At 42.2% G+C, this 19580-nt stretch overlaps 1 protein-coding gene across 1 annotated transcript; it reads left to right on the plus strand.

The window, feature by feature from the left end:
• Positions 1 to 227: 227 nt before the first annotated feature.
• Positions 228 to 2255, plus strand: LOC128737558 (actin-related protein 5). The gene is made up of 2 exons (XM_053832228.1): positions 228 to 1313; positions 1377 to 2255. The coding sequence occupies exons 1-2, from the start codon at positions 240 to 242 to the stop codon at positions 2253 to 2255; spliced, it is 1953 nt and encodes a 650-aa protein (XP_053688203.1). The 5' UTR covers positions 228 to 239.
• The last annotated feature ends 17325 nt before the right edge of the window (positions 2256 to 19580 follow it).

Below are 19580 nucleotides of genomic sequence, written 5' to 3' on the forward strand. Positions count from 1 at the left end.
ATCCGACTTTTTCGTAAGCGGGCTATAGTGCGCTGGCGTGGCCTTAACAGGAACCATTTTTCGAAATCAACCCTATTCACGAGTAAAGGCCTTTTCTGTATTTCGAGCAGTTTGTTTCTAGCAGTTACCGAAATTCAAAAATATCTGGCAGCTCTGTCACATTTGTTTATATGTTTTATCGGTTTTATCTTATAGATATAGAGTAACTATTTTTAATTACTAATAAAGTTTATTTTAAAATGAGTCTGTTCGACATCGAAGATATTAAAGTGAAGCCGGACATTGTTTGTACCTATCCGGATCCGACGGTACCCGCCAATGCAGCAATTATAATTGATAACGGATCGTACCAGTGCCGAGCCGGTTGGGCTTCGAAGGAGTCGCCTTCGCTGAGTTTCAAAAACGTATTGGCTAAGCCAAGGAAAGACCGCAGCAAGAAGGATGCAGAATTAACGGTTCAACCAGCGGTGCAAATTGGAAATGATATTGCCAACATTGAGGCGGTGCGGTTTCAGCTCAGGACACAGTTCGATCGAAATGTGGTAACTCACTTCCATATTCAGGAACAAATTTTTGATTACCTCTTTGGTAAGCTGGGAATAAATACCAACGGCAGTATAAAACATCCAGTCTTATTAACGGAATGTGTTGCTAATCCTAACTACAGCCGAAGTCTAATGGCGGAGCTAATGTTCGAGTGTTACGGAATTCCAGGAATTTCGTATGGCGTTGATAGTTTATTCAGTTTTCGGACGAACAGCTCCGTGAAGGATGGACTAGTTATTTCATGTGGATATCACGCTACTCATGTCATACCAATTCTTAATGGGCGGATGATAGAAGATAAGGTTCGCAGAATCAACCTAGGAGGTTTCAATATGATCAACTTTATGTTCCGATTGCTGCAACTAAAGTACCCTGTCCACGTGAATGCAATAACATTAAGCCGTGCAGAAACAATGATTCACACTTACTGTTCTGTTGCTTATGATTATCTTGAGTCGTTGAAAAACTGGGCCTGCTTGGAATACTACGATCAGAATGTAATCAAAATTCAACTTCCTTATAATCAAGCAGCATCGGCTCCGGTGTTAACAGCAGAACAGAGAGTAGAGAAACGGAAGGAGTTATCCCGAAGACTGGCCGAAATCAACTTACGTAAAAGGGAAGAAAAGCTTGCCCAGGATAACATACTTCTGTCTCGCATGATTGCGGCGGAGGAAAATTTGGACGATGACAATGTGTCGCTAACTTTACAGGAATTCGGGGTGAACAATACTGAAGAACTAAAAAAATCTATAGTCACGCTAAAGGTAATTGATTCTAAAAAATATTTTATTAATGTTGGTTGTTACATTGCTTCTGAATTTTTTAAGGATCGTGTCACCAAAGCTACGCAAAAAATGAACGCGCCACAGAACTCACAAGAGGAGGAAAAACCACGGTTTTTGCAACCGCCTTCCAATATGACTATTCCTGAGTGGGTTCAGGAAACTCGCAGAAAACGAGACGAAATTTTGGATCGCAAACAGTCTCGTAAGCAGCGGCGACAAGATCTAGCAAAACGCAGAACTGCTGCTGCTCAAGAACGTATGCGAATCATTTCTCATTTAGCCAAGAAAGAGAAAGGTGTGGACGACTTCGGTATGCGAGATGAAGATTGGGACGTGTACAAATCTATAAGTCGCGATGGTGATAGCGATAGTGAAGCTGAAAATGAAAAACTTATAGAGTGTGAAGAAATTCTCAAACAACATGACAGCAGCTACGTTGAACCCACGACGTCAGTGGGAAATATCGCAGAATTCCATCAACTCCATATTGGAGTAGAACGTATTCGTGTGCCGGAAATTCTCTTTCAACCTAGCATCATTGGAATTCATGAAGCCGGCCTCGCCGGTACAATTGATTATGTGCTAAAATTGTTCCCTCGGAAGGACCTAGATAAAATGATTGGAAACATACTACTGACAGGTGGATGTGCAAACATCCGAGGTTTCAAAGAACGATTGACTCGTGAGTTGCAGCAGCTTTTACCATTTCAATCTGTATTTAAGCTTCAAGTTGCTTCGAATCCTACTATGGATGGCTGGAAAGGTGCCAGTCAATTTGCTATGAGCGAGCAGTTTAGGCAATCCCTCATTACGAGGCAGATGTACGACGAATTCGGTGGAGAGTATTTTAAAGAACACTCGGCTAGCAATTACTACTGTCAAACACCTTCTAATTCGGAGTTAAATGAAAGTTTTAACTGAAACCTTTCAAATGCTTTGAATATTTTGCAGAGAAATTCCAATGCAAATGCATTAGTATTTAGGATTAGTACAATTAGAATAGTATTTTTGCATACGCCAAATAACGTACACAAGTGACGCAATCGAATCTGAAAACTCAAAAAATAAGTATTCTAGTAAGAAGAACGAGAATTTTCCTTCACATGTTACCTATTCCTAATAAAATGGGTTGAAATTTTCGTTATGTTGTGGTTTCGGAGCAGTCCGTATGCATACGGTCAAGTTGATAAAGTAAGCTGATTGTGGGGCGGCAAGTATTATGAGCGTATAGTGCGATATCATGGACGCCACATAGTGTCGAGATACCGTAGTACATGGTCAAGGTTAGTAAATCTCGCTCGAATCAAGAGAATCTACCTCTTGAAAAGGATCAGTCAGTGGCCGAACTAATTCGACATCTAACAAGGTAAGTGAATCGTAAATATCAAATATGCTTGAGATGGTGATTCTCGCATATCTCACATAGTCCATACTTTCAATCGAAAATCAATATTATTCTTTGATTATCTCAGAAAATAGTACGGCATTCAGTCTGGCGTAGATTACTTCCGCTGTTGCAAAGTTCTTGGCGATGATATCAAAATCATCTGCGAAACCTACGAGTTGGCTACCTTTAGTTAAAATCGTGCCTTTCGTTTCAATGCCCGCTCGTTGGATCACCCCATCAAGAGCGATGTTGAGCAGCATGCAGGATAATTCGTCAACTTTGTTCAATCCTCGTCGCGTCTCGAAGGGACTCCAGAGTATTCCCGAGATGCGCACGAAACACATTACTCGAACCAATGTTGCTTTGATCAGTCACGTCAGTTTTGCCGAAAAACCATGTTCGTGCATTATCTGCCATAGCTGGTCTCGATTGATTGTTTCGTATGCTACTTTGAAGTTAATATAGATGTGATGCGTGGGCATGTTTTTTTTGTATTGTAGACGCTTTAACCCTAATGGTCATTCGGGTCTGAAGCGTGGGCTTCTCCCGACATTCTGTTGTACTCCCGACATTTATGGAAGATCTATCGACTGGCAAAAATTTAGTACGCAGTTGCACGAGTTGCAATGAAGCCCGCCTGAAAGTTCCTATAAAACCTTGTGCTACCGGTGACAGGCAGCGTAACAGAATCTGGGAGAGTGTCTTCACCCTTTTTGTAGATGGGACAAACAACTCTTTCCATTAATTCCTCCGGTTGCTTCTCGTCTACCAAAATACATGCATGTTGGAAAAAGTCTTCTAAAGACAAAACCTCCATGGTGTTGTGTAGGATTTGCAACGTGCCAACTTCCGTCACCTACTAAAAACTCTCATGCACCCGTTTTCCTGAACTTCTCCCAGAGTTACCATTAGCTTTTACTTTAGGAAGGAGGACGTTCCTAAGCACTCCACCGTTATCGTTGTTGGTCGCACCCGTCAGCTACGGCCTGGGCTGGCCACTCAGCCCATTACCTCACCCTAGCTAAGCTACGTCAGGCCCTGTCGTTGCAACCGTTCTAGCCGCTGCAAATCCGTTACCCCCTTACTGACGGCGTAACACGCGCGGCGCTCCGCGTTCGTTCTCTGTACGATGTTGTTGGCGTTGGTGTCCTTCTAAATCTCACAAATAACCGAGAGAGTCGTTGTCAGCGTTTCTCTGCCATGTTTATAAAGCTTCGTTGGTGGTCTTTACCGGTTGCTTTGTTGGTTTTTAGCAACCCTTATTTCTCGTTTGATTTCTTGGAGGCCAGGTGCCGGGACATTACTATCTTCCATGGGCATCCAGGTTATCTTTCGTTCCGTCTTCTTCTGCAGCTTTGCCGTTCATCAAAGAACTTCCACCTGTCGACCACCGTCGTTTGTGATCAAATTCCCTCCCACGTCCCTACACATGTCAGGTTTCGGAGAGCAGCTCTTACGAGTTTGGTTCACCTTCTCGTAAAACTTGCGCGGGTTCTAATTCTTCATGGAATAGCTATTCTAACTCTTCACTATCTCTGTCCTCCTGACGCTTTTTATTCCCCATTTTAGGGATGGAAACTATCATTAAAAATCGTTACTGATAACTATCTGTAATTTCCAGTGCGTTACTGGTAATTACCCAGGTAACCAGTAAGTATTTCCAATGCAATTTAAATGCAAGCCAATAAGCATTTAAGTTGCCTTAAATGCTACTTAAATGCTATTTTGACAAAATATGCGGCTACTTTACTGCTAGCCCTCTTATAGTGCTGACAATGCTTATTTGCAGCTAGTTACTGACAAGAAGAATTTAAATAGAATTGTGGATGCCAATTTACAACAGTTCTGCAGTCAAAATGATGATAAACAGCAACCTGCAGTATAAAACGCCAGGGATGCTAATAAACGATTGATTTACTGCTTATACTAATACTTATTGGTTACCTGGGATATCTTATGATAAATTAACTCTGCACCATTTGTCCAAAGATTATCAGGCCCCGTTTCAAAAGGCGGGCGTCATTAGGGGTTTTTACTGCCATGCATTACATTTTCTAGTCGTCAGCATATGATAATCTCAAACATTTGAGAATCATTTACAGTAGCAAACAGAAACGGTCCCAAATGACTGCCTTGTGGAACGCGAGAGGTAACTGCGAAGGGTGACGAAGCGTATACTTGCCGGTTTTGACAGACATTGTTCTGCCAGTAAGGTAAGAGCGAAACCATGGATTGCACGGATGATGAACAATGTAAAGGCACTGATGGTAAAAATTCAAAATCTCAAAACTCATCAAAAATCAAAATCAACTGAATCATGCCAACTTGATCCTATGCTGAAAAACTCACGCGTGAGTTTTTCTGTTTTCATAGCAAGAAGCACACAACTCACACATATTTCTTCCCGCTTGATCACAGTCTGCTTTGCTTTAACTGCTACTTGGAACTATGCACATATACATAAAAATTCGTTGTTGAACAGCATAGGCATTTTCTCGTGCAATACGTAGCTGTAAGTGAGCGTGGGAGAATGAATATCTAAATAAATCGCAAAGTGAAACTAAAACACACATTTAAATTACATGTTTATCTAACTCTTATTAGGCTTTTTACTTTCTAGTTAAGAAAATGTCGATTCCCGCGAAGGAAAAATGCAAATTCCGTCAATATGTTTGCCATCTCAATTAATGAATGACGGTAGATTCTCTTTCGCTCTCTGGTTCGTTGTATGAAATGCCTGCTGTGGAAGAATTAAGCAAAATGCTCATAGCTGAATTTGGTTCACAACGCATAGCAACAGAGACATCGCGTATAATAGCGAGAGAAATTCGTATGTGAGTTTGGCGCCTGTGATCAAGGTTGAAATTTCATGTGCTTGGATTCTCATTGAGTTTTTTGCTGCTATGAATTTCTCAACACTGTGTAAAGGTGATTAAATTGGTTCTCGTCAAGAGCTTTGGCATAAATGCATGCTGGTCAGGAGAGATACATTGTGAACAATCTCGGACTAATTTTTCCAGAACGATTAGCTCAAAAAGTTTAGATATTCACTTAAGGCAGCATTACCACGGTAATTAGCGGTAATAACGGTTGTTTGCACCCCTTTTTGTGCACAGGGAAACAAAAGAATCTTTCCAGAATTCAGAAAAAACTCTCGTCGTCAAACATTTTTTTTAAAACTTAGCGTTAGCTAAGAGTAACGCAAGAGTATTTATACAGAGTTTCGAACTATGCAAAAAATGCCATCTGGGCCACATTCAGTTGAGAATTTCAAACGTTTCCCAGCAGAAATCAGCACACCGCTAATAACGTTGAACGGGAAATTGGAAACAGCTAAGCGAGGAACGTTACTTATGGCGCTACAATGTCTTGAGTATTGGCGATTTCACAAAGAAAACGCTACAGAATTGCGTGTAAAACTAGTCGGCAATATCTGCGACTGAGTCCGTCACTATAACGCTGTCAGTCGTACTGGAAGGCAGTTCAGATTTTTTCCGTTGCTCGTTTTCATAGGGCCAAAACTTCTTGGGATTCGCTCTAAGACAGCTCTACAGATGTGAATTATGGTCAATGAACAAATTGTTATCGAGACGTTTGTAGTTCGCGTTAACATGTGCATAGTCAACTTTTGTACGGTCCGTGTGATACAGTACTGACAAAATAAAGTACGCACTTACCACATCTTGAAACTTTCATGCTTTTCTCATTATTTATAGTAGATAACTATTCATAGTGATCGAACAAAAATTAGCTTTATAGATGTACTTTCAGAAGATGTTTTATACAGAGGCTTTATACTCCAGAGGTTTGTCGATATATTTTTGAGCAAATTTAAGACGTTTGATCCTATACAAATTAATATTACTTAAAAACAAATATTGAATATGAAATAAATAAACCTGTAACATTTCGGATAAATGGTCTTCGTTGAGCAAATCCATTTTCAAATCCCATTTCCTTCAGTCTTCTACGAACAGTTCGTTCGGAAATATTCAAGTTCGTATTTTCTCGGATAACTCAGCTGGTAGAGAACGGATCTTTAGCCACTTTTCGACGAATCAGGCGATCATCACTGGTTGTAGTCCTCCGCTTTCTTCCTCTTTCAGTCCGGTCTTTCACGCTTCCAAGTTCCTCATATTTTTTCAATGTTTTTCGTACTCATGCCTCACTAATTTTATATCTTCGAGCAATTTCTCTATTCGAGAAACCTTCCTTACGATTTTTAACGATAAGTTTACGGATGTCTTCACAAATTTGCTTTTTTGACATCGTACCAGATAAAAAAGCGCACCAGTAATGAAAAATCAATCACAAACAATTTGTTTTGACACTTCGCTGCAGTGTGATTGGTAGTGCGTACTTTATTATGACCAACTAAAAATTAACTTTTTCTAGAACTATACAATAGCTTGATCAAAATAGCTAATGAATACATAAATCGTTTAAAGCATTGAAAATACTACAATTTGTCCAAATATACCGAGTTCATATGTTTGACAATAAAAAAGATACCGCGTGTTATATAGTATGAGAGCGGGTGCGTTCTTTATATTGTCCAGTACTGTATTTACAGTATTTTCTAAGAGCAGCCCTCTTCAGTCGTTTCAGGTGTTTAAGTTCCGAGTTAGACCGCGTGTGCTTGATTTTGCGATAATTTTTTTTGGTTTGGTTTGCTGGTCGTAATTTACGAGTAATGAATTCTAGTCCAAGTTTGCTAAAACCATTGTTTGTAGTCACAAAATGACAAATGTTAAATAGACTGACAATAAGTTGAGAGTTGCGCCCGCCCAGTTAGCTTCGGAGTAGGATGCTGGCCTAACAAGCCAGTCGTCGTATGTTCGAATTTCGGCTGGGAGGTGCTAGTATATAGAGACAGTAGGATCGTTGCACTAGCCCCGTAATTGCCCTGTACACTAATAACCGGTTGCAAAGTCTGTCGATAAAGAAGGGTCAAGGGTCTCAATAGGACGTTTATATTCATGGCTTTACTAGTTAACCCTCTCTGTCCCATGGTAGCACAGGTGCTCCATGACTTCCGATACTAAAATCGACCGATAAAATTTTTGAGGCATTCAAATATGGATATTTTGATTTTGTTACGTAGTAAAAACATTGTTTTACAAGGTGTATAGTTGCGTTTGACGAATTGTTAATTAATAGCTTTTGTACATGATCAAAAACTGTAAACCACCAAAACACCCCTGGGACAGAGAGGGTTAAGAGTTGCGGATAATAGCAGTTTGAACTGTAATAAAATTGCATATTCGAATATTACAGCATTTATTATACATGTTATTTCACTTGTAGAATAAAAAATCGATTTTGATCTTGTTTTAATGCAATGTTACCTCTTTTATTTTAACCATTACCATTCCTTTAATTTTCTTTCGCGCATGTAGGTAGTTATCCCATGAAAGTTTTTATGCCATACCTTATAACGTATTGAACATTTAATAATTAAATTATTTTGGAATCAAATGTGATATGGGAAAGCATGCTTTCGATATGTATACAAAACTGTGACAGAAGAAAAATAATCCATTAAAATCTGCTGTAGACGTTTTTCTCGCTACTGCCCACTATTTTCACCGCTCGTGTCGGAAATGCTCTTGTAATTCTCTCTGTTCACACCAATTCCTTTATACTTTTTATCGCACTCACCCACGTATTGGCAGTCGGGGTTTCCTACCACCACAGAAATGGAATGGAAGGCTCACCGGTTCAGGCAGGACATATGCATGCCCCCTTGGCGTTAGTTCGCCCGCTTTCGTGCAGTCAGTTCGAATACACGCGAGTATATAGGTTCCGCGAAGTCACCGGAAAAATCAAACGAGTGTTGACCACCGGACCGGGCGGACACGTTTTCCTCGGCATTCATCCAACCAGTAAAGGGCAATTTGTCAGTGATAACCATTTGAAGGATTTGCGAGGGGGAAAACTGTGTCTGTGGATCATTGGACAGCAATCAATCCTAACAGGGGAGGCAATTATTGGACACCGTTTCCATGCCAGTGCCTCCCAACCCTCGCGTTAACCCACGAAAGTGAACATATATGTGGAGGAGCGTTGCGTGTCCTTGTCCTTTGTGATCGCCACCTTGTCGCAACCTCACGGTTTCCCCCAGCCTGCGGACGATTTATCGACTAGTGGTAGTGCAATGTATGTTCAGAATCCTGCAAAGTTCGACGCGCTGTCTATTGCGAGACCGCGTGGAGTGATTTGAATTGAATATGGGTGTTTACTATCGAGAATGAGGATAATTTGACAAGAGAGCCTACGGACTCAAGGTTGTGGTAAAAGAACATCGGGAATGGTGGTTTTGTGGCTGTATATGTAGAATGTTGCATCGATGTGCGGTAATTTATCAATTTTTAACGGTTGTATCCTCGTGTTAGCTGTGGACGCGTGTGTTTCCCGCCGTAAGGAGTTAAATATAAACGGTAAACTCCAGTTATGTAGGAAGTGTTTAACAAAATCGTTGTGAATTGTGTCATACGGAGCATTCAGCTGGCGAAGCTTGACCGAGTGGCCTAAATATTTGTAACATTACAACTCGTTCCTTCTTTTTTCGGTGCGATGGCTTGACTGCAAGTAATTATTTAGATTATTTCGAAGCCTTTTCCTAGTTTCGGTTGCATGCATAATTCGATGGCTTTCGTGGTTTGTTTGTACCTTGTCCTGCACTATGGTGAAGTGGAAGTGTATGTTTCGTACATTTTAATAGATTCAATAGTAACAAAATTGATTTGATCATTATTGTGTTTTGAAATAGAATCTTGAAACGTGTTTTAGTATGAAGTTAAAATTATCAATCCTAAAACTATTGTGTTTGCAAATAAAAGACAACCAATCCGGGGTTTCAAGCAAGAATCCAATTAAATGTAAGCTGTTTGTAATGCTAAACGTAAAACCTCTCTAACAAATTTCCCAGTCAATCAATCCACAGGTCTTAAGAGTTAACGGTTAAAGTTAAAACTTTATAAAATAAAAAGAATGAAAAGAAAAAAAACAAAATAAAACAAGGTGGACATTACCACCTTACATGAACAAAGAAGCCATGAACCTTCTTGCTTATGCTTAGTGTATTTTAAAAGCTCCTCGATTCTGCATAAAAAGTCAAATGAGCATGATTCTTCGCAAAACATAAAACCGTTAGAATCAAGTTTTCCTCTATTTATTGTGTCCCTACATTTTCAATAGAAAACTGTTGAAAGTACTGGCGTCAAAACTGCCAAAACCAACGAAACATAAGCAGTTATTTCATTATGGCGTTCAGAGAAACTTACACCAGAGTACCCTACTAGGTTGGGCGTCTGTTTTCCATAGTGCAATTGCAAAGTACAAAGCTGTTTGCACGCTATTTAAGCAAACTGGACGTTTCCTATCAGATTGGATATGATAAACGGTTGTGATGAGCGCGTAGTGGATAATTACGTTTGTTTGGACTGTCTCTGAAACGAGGTCAACCTATTGGGTTCACCCCGATAGTTGTCAGCCTGCATCAAATGCACAAACAAAACGGACTTGAGTGGCCTCATTGCTTCGCGTCCTTATGATAGGTCTGTCTGTGATGAGATATGCTCAGACATGCATACCGTTATTAGAAAAGTTTGTCTCGTTTCATGTAAAGAAGAGCACAATTACATTAGGTTGCAATACCGTTTTACAAAAAAAAAATATTATACCGCCCAACAGTGTGATCTATTTAGCTTTTTTGGGTCAGGGTGGCTCGTGCAGTATCAAAAACATCTCTCCACTGGGCTACTCATCGTGAATTCATTGCGTATTTCGACACACGTAAGTGTGGCTTCAAACTGGTCGAACTATCTAGCACGTTGGGTCCCTCTAGTTCTGGTGCCGGTGAGGGGTTTGATGAGAACAAATTTCGCTAAATAGTCGCCCGGCATCCTTGCGACGAGGCCACCCTTTCGTAGCCTCCCGACATTCGGCAGGTATTCAATGGAATATCTCCAAGTAGTGCGTGTAGGTCGTGATTCATATGTCTGCAATGCTCTCCCCTTGCCGTTTGTACTCCATAATACCTCGTTGATATATGGCAAGTGCAGGTATATCTTCCGTAAGCAATGTTACAGTGTCGAGTCCGCAAAACAGTAGCGGTCTGATTAGCGCTCTGTACTTCATCAGCTTTGTGTTGCGCCGTATGCTCTTTAATCGAAATGTCTTGCGAACGGAAAAGTAGGTACGACTTTCAACTGGTACACGTCGTTGAATCACAGAGGTTGAATGGCGTATTATTGTCACTGGTGACAAGGGATCCCAAAGATATAAACTCATCAGCCACTTCAAGTTCATCGCCGAGTTGAAGCACTCAGCGCAGAGAACAACCGCCCGAACCTTAGTGCCCGTGAGCTGACCAACGTCCTAATACGGGCATGTAATACCACTATGCCCAGGACGGGGCAGCCAGCGAACGGCCTTCGCTCGGTATACTGGTGTAGCGAGAACATTGCTTAGCTTCGCTCCAGATGCCACAGAGCGAGAAGGCTAGCGCAGAGGGCCCGGACCGATGCAGATGCTGAAGCTCAAAGGGTCGAAATTAGAGCGGCCAGGCTGGCGCTCAACAAGGAGGTTAGGCATAGCAAGAAATCCTGTTTTCAGGAGCTATGCTGCGATGCGGATTCGAACCCCTGGGGTGGTGCATACCAGGTGATGATGAAAAAGATGACGGCTGCGTCCGCTCCACAGAAAACCTGCCCCCAAAAGCTGAAAGTCATCGTGGAAGGGCTCTTTCCGCAATACGAAACACGATCCAGTTTGGTGGCCTCCGACCCCGTACGGTCCATCGAATGATGTTCTCATTCCGGTCACGAATGAGGAACTCATCGTAATTGCAAGGGGTTTAAAAACGAAGAAAGTGCCCGGTCCTGACGGGATTTCGAACGAAGCACTCAAAGCGGCGATCCAAGCATATCCCGATATGTTTAGAGAGATGCTTCAGAACTGCCTAGAGGTATGCGAATTTCCAGACAAATGGAAAATCCAAAGATTGGTACTGCTGCCGAAGCCGGGGAAACTACCTGGTGATCCCTCGTCGTACAGGCCAATTTGCTTATTGGTTAGACAAATTGCTGACGCCTGTGGTGGAGAGTGATGTCGGGCTGGCAAGCACGCAGTTTGGCTTCCGTAACGGAAGTTCACTGTAGACGCCATGAAGTCCGTGGTAGAGAGGGCAGTGAACCCTACGAGACGGAAAAGACGAGGCGACAGGTATTGTACCATAGTCACAATCGATGTCAAAAACGCCTTTAACAGCGCTAACTGGGGTGCAAGTGCTGCATAGGATGAGGGTACCGGATCATCTATGCAGGTTGCTTAAAATTTACTTCGAGAACCGGACGCTAGTATACGACACGGCGGATGGGGCGAAGAAGTACAAAGTGACAGCGGGTGTTCCACAGGGCTCGATTCTCGGCCCCACGCTCTGGAATGCCATGTACGATGGGGTGCAGAGGCTCGAACTACCCACTGGGGTCGAGATCACTGGCTTCGCCGATGACATCGTCCTTACAGTGGTAGGCGAGTTTCTAGAGGAGGTGGAAATGCTGGCATCGGACGTCATAAACATAATAGAGGGTTGGTTGGTGGGCGTCAATCTACGATTGGCCCATCATAAGAAGGAAGCAGTGATGATCAGTAACCGCAAGTTGGCCTTAGAGGCTAAAATCATCGTTGGATGACAACGAAGCTTGAAGTATCTGGGTGTTATGGCTGACACTTCACCAGCCATGTAGATTATACTTGTGGTAAAGCGTCAACAGCGGTTACTGCGCTGTCCAAGATTATGCCGAACGGGTATGGACCTAGCAGCAGTAAGATGGTCAGATATGATGGCAGTATGATGGCCAGCGTTGCCACGTCGGTGCTACGGTATGGTACATCGGCATGGGACCCGACTTTGGATAGTAAGCGCAATCAGGCATGTCTGAACAAGGTGTTCAGGCTGTTGGCATTGCGCGTAGCGTGCGGCTACCATACCATATCGTTGGATGCGATCGGGGTACCGTCGACAGGGCGGCAACGGACGTGATAAAGGAGTTGCAACGGCTAGAACGTTTGCAACAACAGGGCCGGACATAGCTTAGCTAGGGTCAGTAACGGGCTGAGTGGGCAGCCCAGGCCCTAGGTGAAGGGTAGTGGCGGTATGAAGTGACAAGCGTGTTGTGGGAACCCACACAAGCAACGGATACGACGGAGTGCTTATGCACGTCCTCCCTCCTGAAGTAAAAACTAACGGTAGTTCCGGGAGTGGTTCAAGAAATGGGGAGCAGGAGACTTTTTAGTAGGTAGGCGCATGTTTGCACCTTGTGAATCCTATTCGGCACCGTGAAGGTGCTGTCTACGAAGATTTCCTCCCTGCATAAACAATATAAAAAAAGTTCATCGCCTTCAATAGTCACTATCCATGGAAGGCGAACATGGTGTTTTCGGGAACCTATCATATATTTGGCTTCCGATTTTCTGCCCAACCCTCCTAGCCGCCGTTTGTGGCCTGGCGTGTTATGCTTCCGCCGTCCCAAAGTTTCTAGTAATGCTATCAAGGTTGTCTGCAAAAGCTAAGAGTTGACTACTCTTGCTGAAGATTGTTCCTCTCGGTTCGATACCTGCTCGCCGGATCTCATCTTCGATAGCGATATTGAATAACATACAAGACAGTCCATCTCTTTGCCGCAATCTTTTGCTCGACTCGAAAAGACTCGAGTGTGTCCCCGAAACACGCCCGTAGCACATCACCCGCTCCAGGGTAGCTTTGATCAGCCACGTCAGTTTGTCCGAAAAACCATTCTCGTACATTATCCGCTACAGCTTCTCACGCTCGACTGTGTAGCTGCCCGAAAATCCACCAAAATATGATGCGTTGACACGCTGTGATCCTAACATTTCTGGAGGATTTATTAGAGAGTGAAAAAGTAATCCACAGTAGCACGGACCCCATGTAGCCCGCCTGAGAGTGCCTTACAAAATCTCTTGCTATTGGGGATAGACGAAGTAACTAGATCTAGCAGAGTCCTGTAGATGGCTAACGCCTTTTTCGTAGATGGGACGAACCACACATTTCATCCACTCCTCCAGTTGCTTCCCCTTGTCTTGAATCCTGTAAAATTATCCATTGAAGTGCTGTTGCTAATGGTTCCTTAACGTAGTAGCGTTCTGCGGGAGTTTCGGTACTTTCCGGCAGTTCTTTCACTTACTTATTTAGTTGGTTTAGCGTCCTAAAATAATGCATGTTGAACAAAGCTTCTCCAATTTACTAGGTCATGGGCTACCGCTATCCAATTCCTTGAACACCGTGTACTCTCCGCCAGATCTCGCTCCAGCTGGATTAATCATCTTGCTCGCTGCGCCTCTGGTCGTCTTGTTCCTACCGAATTTGAAGCGAATACAATCTTTGCAGGGTAGTTGTCCGGTATTCTGGTAACATGCCCTTCCCATCGTATCCGTCCAGCTTTAGCCACCTTTCGAATACTGGCTTAGCCATAGAGTGCGACTTCATGTTTCATTCTCCGCCTCCATACTTTGTTCTCCTGTTCGCTGCCGAAGATCGTTTTTAGTACTCGACTTTCGAAAACTCCGAGCCCTAGCAGTTCTCTCTCGCGCATTGTCCATGTCTCATGCCCGCAGAGAACAACCGGTCTAATGTGGTGTGTAGCGACGTCGATTGCAATGTAGCACCCAGATGGCTCTTAACGTTGATTTTAGCTCCTGTTTTCCTTTTCGGTCACAACGTATAGAGATACACCTTTACTTGGCCAAGCAGATAATTCTTCTGCCTATTAGCTGGTACCAGCAAACACTAATTATCGAACTGAGATCTTTTGTATGGCAATCATGCGCCTTGGGCAATCGGAACCAACGACAAAGAAAGTTGAATAGCATTGCACGCACAAACGGCACTCTTTCGCACTTCGATTGCACCGCGAGGATTATTCAAGCGTTCGACGTTGATGATTTACTTTCGCTCTGGTGCTTTTCCAAGAGCTTGAGATCTTGTCTGTCTGCGTTCGAACCAATACGTTTCTTAATTCAGTCGCACGCCGCGGGTCAGACGCTGGTGCGGCAGATGTTAAGTAACAACTTCAACAGTAACATAAATCTTGTCTTTAGTCTTTCTTTTGCGAGTTTCTTTTTTTTGCTCTTGGTATACAGTTGAAATTATACGCTTAGTTTAAGCTACAATGTTTTTCGATTAATTTTTAGCCAAAACGTAATAAAAAGATTTCCCCTTAAACTGTAACTTACGTAACTTTTGATTACCGCTTAATGCGCGGTGATGTACTCTGTTTCGAAGTTCTATCCCAAAGGGGTTATTTGGGTTATTACGCTACTCACATCCCTGTCAATCTTACTTAGAGGAGTTTATTTTTGTCATATCATTTAAAATATAATAAGAGTTAAGCTAAGACTGCAACGTGAGCTTGAAATAAAAATTTATTTCACCTTGACCGTGACTCTCGTAATAGCCACTATACTGTGTCCTAACAATTTCCTGTCACTTCAGTAGGTGATGGAAGCACGTCAGGTTGGTGTTATTAATATATTTTCTGTAATCAATTAATAGATATTAGGAAACACCTAACGGGTAACATGCAATTATAATTGTACACATGTCATTCGGAAAGGTCATCTCTATTTATGATTTCCTTTGACAGATAATTTTATTAAAATAATGTTACCCATCTTCATATCAGAGTGAACGCATTCATTGTGTACGAACTTATCAACCTTGAGCTGTCTTCACACTGCGTCACGTTCCTAACAGATGGTGGTGGAAACTTGAGATGGTGTGATAGGACTATCAATCTATTTTAGACTTGCAACAAAATTAAATGGAAGTGTCCAAATTATGTTCAGCTGCAGACAGGGTTGTCCTGTACTCAGTAGAACATGTAACATCTCCACCGAATTCAAAAATATTATGTATATGCTATTCATAGAATAGATAATAATTTATCCATTATATTGCTGAACTACGTATTGCTCTATCTTAGGTTATTACGGCACACTCCCAATTCATACTAAGTTGTACACCAAAAGTGCTCTCTGCGCACCACACTCGCATATTCGAATGACAGCCATTGGCATAGCAAAAAAGTTTTCATGGAAAAATTTTCATCATGATCCTCTGTTATACCGACTGTTACCGTTAGCACAGGGTTTCTTAGGGAATTACCAGGTGGGCTTCATGGGAGTCCGCGCAACAATACAACGTTTCCACGCATCACGTCTTTATTGATTTCAAAGCAGCATACGACACAGTCGATCAAGACCAGTTGTGCCAGATGATGCACGGACACGGTTTTTCGGATAAACTGACGCGACGGATCAGAGCTACATTGGATCGATTGATGTGTTTCGTGCACATCTCGGGGACACCCTAGAGTCCCTTTGAGACGCGGCGAGGGTTGAGAAAAGTGACGGCTTATCTTGCTTGTTATTCAACATAGCTCTTGAAGGGGTGAAAGCGGAGTCTAGGAGGATTGGGGTAAAAATAAATGCGTCGAAGACCAAATACATGAAAGAAAGAGGCTAAAAGGAGACAAACGCGACGGCAACTCACACGGACGGTAACTATCGACGGCGACGAAATGAAGGTGGTCAATGGTTCGTGTTTTTGGGTGATCGAGACATTAACATTAGTAAAGGAGATCCAGCGGTGCATTTAAGCGGAAAATTGGGCTTTGGCCTTCGCAAAACGCTATGACCAAGAAGCATACGCCGCCGTACGTAATTCTTTATGGACTTGAAGCCGTGACACTGCTCACGGAGGACATACATGCGGAAGGTACTGCGGACGACATTTGGCAGAGTATGAACTGAAAGCGAAGAGTGGCGGAGACGTATGAAACACGAGCTACAGGTTTTGTTTGGAGAGATTCCCATCGTTATCTGGTGTAGGTCAGTGAGGTATGGTGGACCGGACTCGTCATAAGGATGCCGGACGACAGTGCGATGTGCAACGAAAACAGTTCTCTTCAACAACTGCACCGGCACCAGGAATAGGAGGGCTCAACGTGCAAGATGGTTCAACCAGGTCGAAAGTGATTTGCGACTTCTGAGACGACTAGGCAATTGGCTACGAGTGGCCCAAGATCGAGCCGAGTGGAGATGACTGCTTGAAATAGCATGAGCCGTGGGGCTACTAGGCTATTGGCGGGTACTGACGATGACAACTTCGCGTTTGCGATGCCTAGTGAAAAAATTATATCTACGCAGTGTGAACTGTAGAATATAGAACCGTAGAATATAGCAGATAGAATAAAAGGATTATAATAAATATTAATGAATATGTAGAACTAGATCTAATAGTATCATATTCCATTACAAAGGTTTAACATTAAACTTTCATGACGATAAACTATGGTCTATTCTGACTAAAGTTCCGTCATGAAAGTTTAATGTTAAACCTTGCTAATGGAAAGTGATAATATTAGAACTAGTTCTACATATGACACATTCCAGCGTTACGGGACACTATTCCGATTATGCAGATCGATTCCTGTTTAATTAAATCTCTAGCATTCTACTGAAAAATAAAGTACTCTTTAAACAACTATTTTACAAACTATTTGCCAAAAAATTAGTGAAACAGCAGGCGATTCACACGATAACAATGGCAATGGGTGCTAATTGTGTCCCGTAACGCTGGAATATGTCATATTCATTAATATTTATTATAATCGTTTTATTCTATCGGCTATACTCTACAGGAACATATACACTGATTTTTTTCCGGTTTTTAAAATCAAGTGGGGATAATTTCTTGAGGGAGCCTGGCCCCTCGCTTTGGGATTATTCCCGGTGGTTGGCATTCACCCCTGTCGCGAAGTTGGGTCGCGAAGCCCAACCCCGCAGAAGTCATGAATCACTTAAGTGATTATATAATCAAATAAGAAAAATTCAAATTCACTTCCAAATTACCCTCCAGTTACAAGTTCAACTTTAAGTACAGTGTTAGGGCCAATGTAAGTCGAATTTTTAGTCTTGTTTATAGTGCAATTTCACGTTCTACTTCAGTCTTAGTTCAAGCCCTATTTTATGTCTAATTTTAAGCTCAGTTTGCTGTCCACTTGCTAATGGGTGGCAACTAAAATTTTGGAATTTTTTTCTCAAGCTGTCAAAAAAAGACAAAGATACATGGAGAAGATCTAATTTACCGAAATTAAAGATACATTATCCATTGTTGAAAAAAATAGTGTACATTTGAAAACGGTCCGTAATCGGCTGTTCGGCGAAGCTTTCGTATGACGTCGAAACAGGAGCGTTGTACGGCCGTCATGTGCAAAGTTGCGAATGCATCTCTTGATTCTACCAATCAACTGTTTGCAATTCGTGGCTCTCCAGTTATTCTTGTGCATCAAGGAACTCAAAATCCCGAAGAAATCTTCTATTGGGCGCGCTGAGACAGGTTTTTTGGGTCGTGGTTTTTGGGTAAAAATGGAATCGAATGGGTATTCAGGAACGATTTTGCTTTTTTTTGCGTAATGCGATGATGCTCTATCCGACCAAAACACGTATGTCACATCTGCATGATGTTTTTGAAGATACGGGATCAAAATTTTTTTCAAACATTCGTCTGGTGCATCTTAATTGATAGCCAAACCAGAGGGCTTGTTGTTGAAGAAACGAGAAAGAGAACGATGTCCTTCTACGTCCATAATTTTAGCTGGTCTTCCGCTATTTTGCTTGCGAATAGTTGTTGGACATCATAGAATATGGAAAATAGTCGAAGCCGCAACATATTTGCTTTTTAAATGTTGTACCGTATACTTTTTGCCGAGATTTCTGTAGCAGTTCGTAGAAGTGTACAACGCGCTTTCGAAATGCTTCTTGTTTTGACGTCATTTTTAGCAAAACTGGGCAATCAAGAACAAAACAAAAAAGATTAACAAAAAGAGGAGAGAGAGCTAACACATACATACTCTCATTTCTCTCTGAGCTCGTTTGTTACTGAGCATAAGGGCCGCGAAAAAATTCCAAAATTTTAGTTGCCACCCGTTCAGTTCAGTTCGGTTTTAATCTCAAACTTTAGGTTCACTGGTGGCCTCAGCCTGGCACACGGTTTCCGCCTTCTCTAAAAAATTTAATATAGTATAACCTCGTAACCAGACTCGGAAGAACGAAGTTTTGAACCTAACCTAAACTTACCATTTTTGTGATAAGTTGTGTAAAAATAAATCCGCCAGCCTACAATAACTTGATTTTTCCTGAAAAAAAAACATACTGTTTAAAGGTCGGTGTGCCTTCTGTTTATGTTTGGGCATGCCAGTTATCGCCAGGGTGTGTCGTTTGAATCCTCCCATCAGATTTTCGTCCACTGTGTGCGCCGCAGAACGCCACTTTCGGTTTTCGTTTTCCGCTTGACAGTAATGGTTCTCGATTGGGCGAAGCTCTGGCGTGGTTTATGACCTGGACGTTGTTGGAGGCATACCATTCTATGGCCACTGTTCGATAATGGAAAGATGCAACAATCGTCTTGTTTCAGGAAAGGTAACAGGCTTTTACTAGCTAACGGTCACAGGCATCAGATAGCCTGTCAAAGTAGTTATTTCTTATCGAACATCGACAGTTTCATATGGTTGAAGAGGTCTGCACCTGTAGGGAAAGGTTGCCGTAAAAAATCCTATCAACAAAGCAGTGTAAAGTCTGCTTTGACGTAGATTTCGCCGTACATCACCACAGAATCGAAATTAGTTAGCCATGTACAGCTTCTGAATCATGCTTTAGCCGTCTTGTCTAGTTTATCGTTACGATTTTGAGTTACTATCTTCTTATAAGTGCGCAGTCGGCTTCGTTTTTCTGCTCGATGCGACACTCTCAGCTCTTTTGGAGTATATCGCATG

This window comes from Sabethes cyaneus, chromosome 2, assembly GCF_943734655.1.
Source record: "Sabethes cyaneus chromosome 2, idSabCyanKW18_F2, whole genome shotgun sequence".
Taxonomy (NCBI): Eukaryota; Metazoa; Arthropoda; class Insecta; order Diptera; family Culicidae; genus Sabethes; species Sabethes cyaneus.

Bases quoted from the DNA above. Each gene is read 5' to 3' on its own strand.
- LOC128737558 (XM_053832228.1), top strand. From the start codon at position 240: ATGAGTCTGTTCGACATCGAAGATATTAAAGTGAAGCCGGACATTGTT. The intron at 1,314-1,376 runs GTAATTGATTCT...GAATTTTTTAAG, and splicing joins AATCTATAGTCACGCTAAAG to GATCGTGTCACCAAAGCTAC.